Source organism: Vigna angularis, chromosome 7 (assembly GCF_016808095.1).
Source record: "Vigna angularis cultivar LongXiaoDou No.4 chromosome 7, ASM1680809v1, whole genome shotgun sequence".
Taxonomy (NCBI): domain Eukaryota; kingdom Viridiplantae; phylum Streptophyta; class Magnoliopsida; order Fabales; family Fabaceae; genus Vigna; species Vigna angularis.
In genome coordinates this window covers 32,025,450-32,037,322 of record NC_068976.1, presented here as the reverse complement: position 1 = coordinate 32,037,322, position 11,873 = coordinate 32,025,450, and the positions used below count along the sequence as shown (strand labels likewise).

The window sequence follows — 11,873 nt, the reverse complement described above, 5'->3', positions numbered from 1 at the left end:
TGAAATGGTTGAAATTTCTCGTCTGAACACAATGTTAATCATTGTCCAAGGATTAAGTGCTTGCTTGAAAATCTATTTGCACTGTCCAAAATCATACATAAAGTAAAAATTATTTTAAGTGTTTTGAGTAATAAACGAAATTATGCAAACATACGCGAAAAGTCTTTGAACACACTGAAGTATTATAATATTCTCGTTTCTCTTATTCTAATTTCAAAATATATATAACTCAGTTAAAATTGACACGAAATAAGCACTTTGTAAATCTCCATGACACAATTACTGTCACTTTAATTTTAACATCGTGTCACTTTAATCAGTTCTCTTTTCGTGGATTCATGTCTGTCTGTAGAACTGTAAAATAAAGTTTATAAAACGACCAAGTCTGGTGGCAAAAACTGGTGGTTAGATGAATCCACACACATGCGACGCATAGATGTACAGCGACAACCTAAACTAAGTCCCATTAACCAACCAAACATCATAAAGCTAATTATTAAGTCTACAATTCTCTCTTTATTTATTTTCCTAATTATTTATACTCCCAGTATCAGGTAGTAGTAGTATTATTTTACCCAAAATAAAACCCCATTTATTTACAAATAAAGTCCCTGTTTTTCTGAAAAAAGGGCTTGGGAATTGGGAAGAAGAAGAAAGGGTTGGCTTTTGCCCCTACACACTGCGAGTGAGTGAGAGAAATGGGAGAGGGAGAGAACATAGAAGTGGAAACAGAAGCAGAATCCGAAGCATCATCGTCCTGGAACCTCGGAAAACACACTCAGATAATCGAGCTGTCGGAGAAGTTGTTGGACGGGAACCTCAGCGCCAAGATTGAGGCTGCTAGGGAGATAAGGAAGATGGTTCGGAAATCATCGCCCTCGTCGAAGATACGTGCGAAGCTCGCCGCAGCGGGTGTGATTGAACCCCTCGTGCTGATGCTGTCTTCTTCCAACATCGAAGCTCGCCAATCCTCTCTTCTCGCTCTCCTCAACCTCGCTGTTCGCAATGAACGGTACCCTTTTTCCCAAAATGCATGCTTTTTGTTATTTCTCAAATGGGTCTGCGAGTTCGGTTAATGGGTCTTTGTGTAATATTGTTTGGTTCGTTTGAATCTGATTTTTGTGTTGGTATGTGTTTTGTATGTGGATATGAAGTGTTACTATGATTGGTGTTACTTTCCATGTTCTCAAGGTAGTGGGAAAGGGATGGGTTCGTTGATTTTATCCCAACCAAAAAAAGAAAAAAAGACTATTTCCTTTTAATTTATAAATCGTACTGCGGTATCTAGTTGATGGGTGGTTGAAGTTTCTCGTTATTTTTCGTGATACTGTTCAAAGAAAACTATACATTTTGTTCGAAACAGCTTCTCTAAATTATATGAATGGTACAGGTTTTGTTAGTTTGTTTTTGGATAAACTTATTTGGTGTTCAAGCTGCTGCAGAAATATCCTTAAGCTGATAAAAAGCTGTTTTGGCATAAAAACTAAGCAATTTGGAACGAAGATTAACTTATAGTCTTAAATTCATGATATATGTTTGATCTTCTTGTATAAAGATCAACATTGCAACTGGATAGCGTTTATTGAAGGTTACCTGGCTTGTTTTGTAGGATGTGTTTGTGTTTTGGTATTCTTCTCTGATCTTTTTAGAGTTTTATTTTTTTTAATGGTCATGTATGGTCAATTTAAGTCATGACATTACCAGATATAGTTTCTGTTTTATCCTGAGCAGTTCTCAAAAAATAACATGACATTTGCAACTGAATTTCCATGATTTTATCAATGTAGTTAGTACTAAGCTTAAACGGAAAAAAAGAAGAAGATACTCTACCTGTTCTAGCCTGAAGCTGTGAAAATGATCTAGGGTGGTTATTATAATGGAATGCCGCGAGGCTGCATGTATATGCAGTAACATTTCTTTGGGTGAGGTGTGTGGGTTGATACTTTAATGTGTCTAGGCTAAAAATGAACACATGAGAGAAATTTTTGGTAACCCGTAATTTAATATACCTTTTAAGGGCATCTTTACCTGGAGTGCATACTGCACCTACTAATGATTATTGTGATGAAATAAGAAATTCTGTTAAATGTCTGCCAGCTCTTGTCAACACATGTTCTTCTTTGATGTGGGAGTATTTGTTAGAATGAGGTTCAAAGTGGTCAAATTGGATCTAGGGTATACCCCATCAGTTTAATGCATTGTTATCAGTATTGTGCATATGATACAATTGATTCAATACAAGGATCTTTTGATGCAAATCATGTTATAAATATTTTGGTGCTTGAATAAGAGGAATCACAAGTGAGTGACTTGTTGCACATGAATTGTATGATTCTAGCACAACACACAAGCAAGTTGTGCCCAACTCCAGTTGGGTTTTGCATGACTTGCTCATGAAAGCTATAAAAATAGCTCCCCTCCCCAAAGAAAATTAGTTGAAAAGAAGGAATAGGCTGACAATATCACGATTGTTAGAATAATTACATCTATGTATCATTACTAAGCCTAAGTAGGGTATAGTGTGTTAAAAAATTTATTAGTTGTACCTATAGTCGGACATAATTCTGGTGTCTAGTGTAGTTCCTTAATCATCCATGTACTCTTGAATCAATTTTTTTTATTATAAATAGAAGATTATGAGAGGGGTCTCTTAAGCCCTTCAAAATATATTTCTCTGTTTTTAATCTTAGGGGTATAAGAGACCACTATCCTAGTTTCACCTGGTGACCACCAGATCTGGTTTGCCTCTTTGAGCGACAACTAACCCAGCCGGTGTTGAAGGCCAGTTTACTACCACACATCGCAACATTCTTCTTCTCTATCCACCTCAACCAGGTGTGTGTTGTCCATGTGCCACCGTGACATCATCGGAACGTCACCGCACCACCTTTATAGTTGTCGCAGAGCCTCCTCTCTTTGTTCTGACCTTTGAAACTTCATTTCGGTGGAGTCCAGAAGTCACCCTAGAAACTTCCCTTGCTATTTTCACATCTTCTCACTGTTTTTTTGTCTCCTTGGTTAGAAATGGCTACTGGGAATGCTATTTCATTATTTGGAAGTCCCTCTGTTACTTCTGAGAAGTTAAATGGACAAAATTATCTATCTTGGTCTCCCGCTGTTGAAATATGATTTCTTGGCCAAAGACATCATGACCACCTTGAGCAAGATGGAAGCCATGAACCTGCTGAAAAAGTTGAACGATGGGAACAAGTTGATTTCCAACTGTGTGCCCTGTTGTGGCAATTTGTGAAACCAAGACTTCTGATGTCCCTTAGAGCTTTCAAAACATGTCACTATTTTTGGAAGAAAGCTCAAAACATCTACGCCAATAATATCCAATGTCTCTTTGATTCTACAAACAATCTTGCATCTCTCAAAATGACTGACCATGACACGATATCCTTCATGATTGAAGCCCAATCAGCTGTGGAAGAACTAAAGATGTTCTTGGAAGTCGAATCTTTGGATGAAATCAAGAATAAACTTGACAAATATTATATGGTGATGATCCTTCGTGCTTTACCTATAGACTTTAATCATGTCAGAGATCAAGTTTTGACAAGTCATGAGGTCCCTTCAATGGATTGCTTGACCATACACCTTTGTCCCAACGCCTCAAACTAAGGAAGCTCATGAACTAGTGAAATCATCCGTCGTGGTTGCCACACGCGGAAGAGGAGGACGTGGAGATCGAGGGCGTCCTAAGTGCACATACTGTAAAAGGATGGGTCACACCCAAGAAAACTGTTACTCTCTACATGGTTTCCCTACCAAGATAACCAATGTCTCTAAAGTTGAAACAACCGACTCCAAATTCACTGAGGATGAATATCAAGAGTATCCAAGGTTAAAGTTTAACAGCTTAGCACAAACATCTAAAACTCCAAGTACATCAACAACTTGCAGTTCTCAATCCATGGAAGGTCAAAACTTGTGGACAATTGGCTCAGGCGCTTCTAATCACATCTCTGGTAATGCTTCCTTGTTCTCATCCCTTTCCTTTCAAAGAAACCATCATTTCATAACCTTCACAAATGACTCTAAAACTTCATCAAAGGGAGTTGTTCAAGTGTCACTTTCCCCTTCCCTAAATCTTAAATTTGTTCTTTTTGTTCCTAATTGTCCTTTCAATTTGATTTCATTAAGCAATTAACCAAAACATTAAATTGCTAAATAACCTTTAATAACAAATCCTTTATTATACAAGAGCGTGGTTCAGGGAGACAAATTGGAGAAGGATATGAAGCTGAAGGTTTATACCATCTTGGATCTAGTCCCCACGTGTCCCTTGTTGCATCTCCAAGTCCTAAATTGTTACCTGATCGGTTAGGTCATCTGCATATGTCAAAACTAAAGAAAATGGCCCTTGAACTTAGTAGTCCCTAGACTTTAGAATGTAAGTCTTGTCAACTAGGAAAACATGTTAGATCTACCTTTCCTAAAAGGTTTGAATCAAGGTGTAATTCTCTTTTTTTATCATTTATTCTGATATCTAGGGACCTAGCCATGTCTCTTTTTTTGGTTTAGTATTTTGTGACGTTCATTGATGAATATTCAAGATGTACTTAGATTTATCTTTTTAAAGACCGTTTTGAATTATTGTCTATTTTTACAACTCTTTTGAACGAGATCAAGAATCAATTCGATCAAGTAATCAAAATTTTCAGACGTGATAATGCCAAAGAGTAATTCCCATCTAATTTCTCTACTGTCTTAAGTTCACTTGGTATATTACATCAGTCTACTTGTCCTTATACACCCTAACAAAATGGTATAGCAGAAAGGAAAACTAGGGACTTAGTGGAGACTACTCGTACCTTATTGCTTGGTGTAAATATTCTTGTCGATCATGGGGTGATGCCATGCTAACCACATGTTTTCTTATTAACAGGAATAATAAGGTTCCTTTTTCAATTCTTTTTCCAAATGATTCTCTCTTTCACATTTCTCATCAAGTGTTTGGTTGTATTTGTTTTGTTGAAGACATGTTTCTAGGATTGGACAAATTGTCTGCACATGCAATCAAATGTGTCTTCTTGGACTATTCTCAACTTTAAAAAGGGTACTGCTGGTGTTACTCTCCTAAAACCAAGAAGTATTATATGTTTGCTAAGGTTGCATTCTTTGAACAGACTCCTTACTTCTCTCCATTGTTCCAGATATCCATGCTATACAAGATGTCCTTACTATACCAATGGCTGAGTCCAATATTCCTATGAGTCCAATGTTCGTAGTGTTTTTTCCAATTCTCGTCTTAATCAAAGTCCTCATGAACCATCATCTCCACCTATTGATATCCTCTAGCATAGGACCCCAAGGAATAGTCCAATTGTTAAAGAACATGGTGAATCCTCTACTTCAAATTCTTCTCCCTCGTCACTCGATACCACAACTCCTGGTGAAGATGATTTAGGCTGGCCCACTATTGTTAGAAAAGGTACTCATTCCACTCAAAACCCACATCTTATTTATAATTTTCTAAGTTATCATTGATTGTCGCATTCCTATTATTCTTTTCTATCCTCAATGTCTTCTATTACCATTCCAAAAGTGTGAAGGCTCTTGACTAAAGTAATACTTGAGAGTTAGTTTCCCTTCCACTTGGCGAAAAAGTTGTTGGATGTTGGTGGGTTTATACCATTAAAGTTGGCCTTAATGATGAAGTCAATACACTTAATTTTATGGCCTCGATTATCGTGATATTTTCTCTCAAGTGGCCAAGATGACTATTATCCATCTCTTCTTTACCATGGTAGCAATTCGTCATTGGCCGCTCCACCAACTAAATATCAAAAATGCCTTTCTACATGGTGATCTTGCAAAAGAAGTATATATGGATCAACCTCCTGAGTTTGTTGCTTAGGGGGAGTCTGGTAAGGTTTGTAAGTTGTGTTGTTCTCTTTATGGCCTCAAGCAATCATCATGTGCTTGGTTTGGTAAGTTCAACTCAGTTGTCCAAACTTTTGGGCTACGTTTAATTTTTTTTACAATACCCCTCTTTTGGGAAATGTATTTACCTAATAGTCTATATTGATGATATAGTCATTATAGGAAATGTTGTTACTGGAATTGCTCAATTGAATGAGTACATGTGCAAACATTTTCAAACCAAGGATCTTGGAAGTCTTATATTTTTTGGGTATTTAGGTTAGCTTAATCAAAAGATGGGATTGTAATCTCTTAAAGGAAGAAAAATATAGGTAGATTGTTGGAAAGCTAATGTATCTTACTATTACGAGGCCTGGTCTATCTTTTGCCGTTGGAGTGATTAGTCTATTTATGCGGGCCCCATGTATTGGCCATTGGAATGCCATCATTCGCATTCTAAGATACCTCAAAAAGGCTCCAGGACTAGGTTTGCTATATGAAGATAGAGGAAATGTCCAAGTCTCTGGATATTGTGATGCTGATTAGACAAACTCCCCCACTGATAGGCACTCTACTACAAGATATTGTATTTTTCTTAAAAGAAATGTTATCTCATGGAAAAGTAAGAAGCAAAATGTAATGGCCGGGTCAACTACTGAAGCTAAATATAGGGCAATGATGTCTCTCACTTGCGAACTTATATGGGTAAAACAATTTCTTTGAGAGCTTAAGTTCTGTGAAGTTCAGACCATGAAGAGACCATGAAGATGTATTGCATCAAATCTAGTGTTTCATGAGAGGACTAAATACATAGAAATTAACTATCATTTTGTTTGGAAAAAAATTGTTGTCCAAAAAAATTTATATTGAGTTTGTTGGATCAAATGACCAACTTGCAAATAGTTGACCAAGTCCTTAAGAGGACCTCAGATTGAGTTCATTTGTTTCAAGCTTGGGACATACAATTTGTATGTTCCAGCTTGAGGGGGAATGTTAGATTAATTACATCTATGTGCCATCATTAAGCCTAAGTAGGGTGTATGTTATACAATTTAGTACCTAGTTTTGCACCTAGTGTTTAGTGTAGTCCTTAATATTCCATGTACTCTTGAATCAGTTTTTTTCATTATAAATAGAAGATTATGAAAGAGGTCCCTTAAGCCCTTCAAAATATATTTTTCTATTTTTAATCCTTAGTGGACAATGAATTGTGTCTTTGTGGTGGATGGATATGTGGGTTATATCTGATTAAGTGGGTAAGAATTGGCACAGATGTGGGGTTTGGATCAGTGCCTTGACTTGGTCCACTGCCCAAACAATGGGTAAAGAATATGACATGAACTTGTTTATGAGGATATGTACTAGATTATAAATTAATTCATACCTAAATTCTGAATCTTAAATTGGATTATATAACGAATAGTAAGATACTGAATTACTGATCAATAATTCCTACCAACTTGAAGTATGTTTTCATGTGAAAAAACATTTAAAATATTACAGAGATATTAGAGTCTAAGAACTCGGTGCATAAGCAGTAAACAGAGATATAAAATTCAAAGTAAAACAAGATTAAAATCATAAATCAAAATTGCAAGAAGAATAACTGCACAAAGTGGTTCAACTCCTCATGAAAGTACCAATATAGATGACAGATTAATATTTCCTGTTACAGTGTATAAGCTAGTCGTCTAATGATTTTTTCATTCATCATCCCCAAGATCAAAGTCACTTTTTTCATCCTTGTCCTCTGATATCAAAAGCAATGACATTGATGAACTTTTGCAACTTTTTTTTTTTAATTTTCTAGCAACTTCAGAAAGATTACCATAACTTTGTCAGGAGCAGATGTACTAGCATCCACATTCTCATTTGTTTCAGCAAGTTGATACTTCATCCTTGCGACAACACCCGAACAAGTATGCAACTAACGTTTGCATTTGTCTGAAAGTGTATGCATAGAAACATAACACTTATAGAAACATAACACTTATAGAGTGGTTCCACATGACCACCTCAATGTCCTTTTTACTTGTTTTTCCCATTTGCCCCACTAAAAAGCATCACAGCAATGACAATGAGTAGGAAACTTTTCAACAAATGGCAGAAAGGGACAAGTGGGGACCAACAATCTGTGCAGCACTGTGGGAGGAAAAACAAAGCATAAAAAGCTCTATGGGTATGGGGGGAACATGTCCAAACTTCCAACTGGAAGTGGCATAGTGGGGGACCATCTTTTGGAATCGTGGGAAGGAAAGATTCTTCAGTGTCCCTCCAATCTTATCAAGTAATTTGAAAAATAAAACTAAAAATCAATTTTTAAAAACAGGTCACAGTGGCCCATCCTGTTTTTACATATGACACAATTCGATTCAGAAATGGGATTGTTGAGATTAAGAAGCCATTTCAAACCACGTCATATCAAATCATGATTTCATTCAAACTTTTTATGTGATTCTGATAACCATCCAGTAGACAGTTTTTATCCTGCACCACATCCTTCTGCCCAGAAGTTATTATGTTCTTACTGTGCAGCAGCTGAGATTGTGAGGTGCTTTTAACCCAAGGGACAAAAATTTGATTTATGGACAAATTACCTGCAACAAACATTAAGCATGTACCAAACATGCATATTTTCACGATGTTCTCTGATGTGGCATCGTAACCATACTTCTCAATATCATACTACCGTTTTTTAGATTATCTGGCATTAGCGTTGCAGGTGGCTTCCACCTTGAAACAGTTCCATAGGATGAAACAGAAATTGGTCAAAATGTTAAAATGTAGAACTACTTTCTCGTAGATTTGTTAAAGTGTAGATGCTAGTTTTCTTGTGTGAATGTTTATACTCAGAGTGATACGTGATCATTAATCTGAGTGCTTATTCATTATTCATATCTTTGGATACCATTACCTGATTTGGTGGTGACTCAGACATTTTCGGGTGCGGTATATCTTAAGTACTAATTTTTTGTTTCAATGCTAGAAAATTCATGTTTACCAGTAGACTCTGCCTAAAATGGTCGAAACATTTTGTATCATCTTCAATGTTGTCTTCTGCAGTTCTTTTTGTTATTACTATGTATTTCATGCTTTAAGTCCTTCTCTTCGTTCTTTTCTGAATTCGGCTTTTCTTAAAAAATAGTTCTTTGCATAACGTTTCGGAGTTCATATTTGTTAGAAACAAGGTCAAAATAGTGACAGATGGTGCCATGCCTCCACTGGTGGAGCTCCTCAAGATGAAAAATAGCGGTATACGAGAATTAGCTACAGCTGCAGTCTTGTCACTCTCAGGTGCTGCATCCAACAAGCCCATTATTGCTGCTTCTGGAGCCGCACCTTTCCTTGTTCAGATTCTCAAATCTGGAACTGTTCAAGGCAAAGTTGATGCTGTTACAGCACTCCATAATCTTTCTACCAGCAATGAGAATTCCATTGAACTTCTTGATCCAAGTGCTGTTTTCCCTCTGATCAACCTTCTCAAAGAGTGCAAGAAGTATTCCAAGTTTGCGGAAAAAGCCACATCACTGCTTGAAATCCTTTCCAACTCTGAAGAAGGGCGAACTGCAATCTCAATTGCAGATGGTGGAATCTTAACCCTAGTTGAGACAGTTGAAGACGGATCACTTGTCAGCACAGAACATGCTGTAGGAGCTCTGCTATCTTTATGCCGAAGCTGCCGGGATAAATACCGGGAACTGATTCTTAAAGAAGGAGCGATTCCGGGTCTGCTACGTCTGACCGTGGAGGGCACGGCTGAAGCTCAAGATAGAGCTCGTGTGCTTCTGGATTTGCTCAGAGATTCTCCCCCAGAAAAGAGACTAACCTCATCAGTTTTGGAGAAAATTGTTTATGACATTGCTGAACGAGTAGATGGAGCAGATAAAGCTGCTGAAACTGCCAAACAGTTGTTGCAAGATATGGTTCAAAGGAGTATGGAACACAGCATGAAATGCATCCAGCATAGGGCTGCATCTTGCACTCCTTCTATTCCTTCCACTTGATGTGTACCTTTTTTTCCTCATCAAGCAACTGCACAATTGAGTTTTAACTTGTAAATATGTGTTTTCATTTTTTTTCTCTGGGGGGCTAGTTGTGTTAACTAGATCACCATGGAAAGTGAGTCTATGTTGCTCTCCTACATGACTGTGTATTGATGTTTACTAGACTAACATGAGATTGATCTACTGACCTCAGCACTCAATTAATTACACTGCATACTTTCACCAGGATGTTGTGCATTGCACCTACAAAGGATTCTGTACTTGCATGTATTTCTTTCTCAGATCACGAATTTAAGAAAAGTTGCTATTTTATACACACAATGGTTGTAATTAGGCCACCATTTTTTTTATATTAAGGACATGACCGGGTAAAATAAGTTATAAAGCCATTTTAAAACTAAAAGGTTAGTAAAGGAATGAAAATAATTTTAGTTTTAAGAAATAAAATTTATAGGTTTAAATACATTTTTAGTCAACAGTGTAATTAATTTCTTTTTTTTACTTTTTACTGTTTTGAATTTGCCAAATGTTATTATAGAGTTAGACTCTGTTAATGATGTGAAATGTTATTCTTTTTGGATATGTTGATAATGTGATAAATAATGATATAAGGTTTTTATTCAAATTGATACATTTGAAATACTACAATCAATAGATATTATACGCCTATGTCTATATTATATTTATTTTTGGTGTCAGAGAGTTAAGCATGTGAGTTTAAATTAAGTTTCACAATATTAACAATTCTATCATTTGGAGTTTGGTTTACACATTATTAGCTAGTGTAGTTGTTTTTCATCATTAATTATTTTTGAAGGCTAGTTGAGGCAATACAAACTTTCAACTTATTTGTTATGGTCTTAGTTAACATATCAGTTGGGTTCTCTACACTTGGAATCTTCGACAAAAACAAGTCTCTATCAATTATCAAGCTTTTTTTATAAAATGATACTTCAATTAAATGTGCTTGCATTTAGAATGAAGAATTTGACTTTTAGCAAGATATATAACACTTTGACTATCACTGAACAGTGGAGGGTCATCTTGCTCTTTTCCTAATTTGTTTAGGAGATTCTTCAACAATATCATCTCTCTCACTTCTTAGATAGTTACATACTCAGTTTTAGTGGTTGAGAGGGAGATTTTTCCTTGAAGTTTAGACTTTCAACTTATAGTGGTTCCACTTAACGTAAAAATGTAACCTATTGTGCTTTTTCTTCCATTCAAATCTTCTTCCAAGTCTACATCATAAAATACTTGTAAAGTGTTATTACTTCTTCTAAAAGACAAATGCATCTTTGAAGTGCCCCTCAAATATCTCAATATCCACTTCACACCTTCCCAATGCTACTTTATGGGATTTAATACAAACCCACTTATAACTCCCATTGCATGTGCTATGTCAAGTCTGGTGCAAACCATAGCATACATCAATCTCCCTTCTACATATGCATATGGAACTTTAGACATGTAACTTTATTCTTCATCTGTTTAAGAAGATTACCCTTTTGAAAACTTTAAATGAGCTCCCAAAGGTGTATTCTTGGTTTTAGCATTTCCAACATTGAATCTGTTAAGCAAATTTTCCATATATTTCTCCTGAGATCAATTCAAAATACCTTCAGATCTATCCCTAGAGATTCTCATACCAATAATTTGTTTAGTTGGACTAAGATCCTTCGTTTCAAAATTTTTTAACAATTGTTTTTTCAGCTTGTTAATTTTTACCATATTGGCTCTTGTAATCAACATGTCATCAACATATAAAGCAATAATGAAATCTCGAGTTTCTCATAAATTCATTAATCTTCTTGTACCATTGTATTAGTGCTTGTTTTAATTCATACAAGCTTTTATGAAGCTTGCATACAAGATTCTCTTGGCCTCGTGTATCAAAACCTTTTGGTTGTGCCATAAAAATTTCCTCCTCAAGATCCCTATGTAGGAATGCAATTTTGACATCTAAGTGTTCTAGATGAAGATTTTCTACAACTACTATAC

General features: G+C 36.1%; 1 protein-coding gene across 2 annotated transcripts; it reads left to right on the top strand.

Annotated features, from left to right (window-relative positions):
• Window positions 1-441: 441 nt before the first annotated feature.
• LOC108320011 (U-box domain-containing protein 15) lies at window positions 442-10,097 on the top strand. Of its 2 annotated transcripts, none has more exons than XM_017551350.2 (2): window positions 442-1,012; window positions 9,050-10,097. In XM_017551350.2, exons 1-2 carry the CDS (start codon window positions 699-701, stop codon window positions 9,870-9,872), a joined length of 1,137 nt encoding a protein of 378 aa, XP_017406839.1. In that variant the 5' UTR covers window positions 442-698; the 3' UTR covers window positions 9,873-10,097. The 2 variants fall into 2 exon arrangements, with proteins under 2 accessions (XP_017406839.1, XP_052735988.1); XM_052880028.1 differs by having other exon boundaries at window positions 455-1,012; window positions 9,014-10,097.
• The last annotated feature ends 1,776 nt before the right edge of the window (window positions 10,098-11,873 follow it).

Coding starts and splice junctions, on each gene's coding strand:
- LOC108320011 (XM_052880028.1), top strand. CDS start 699: ATGGGAGAGGGAGAGAACATAGAAGTGGAAACAGAAGCAGAATCCGAA. Junction 1,013..9,013: donor CTCGCTGTTCGCAATGAACG/GTACCCTTTTTC, acceptor CTTAAAAAATAG/TTCTTTGCATAACGTTTCGG.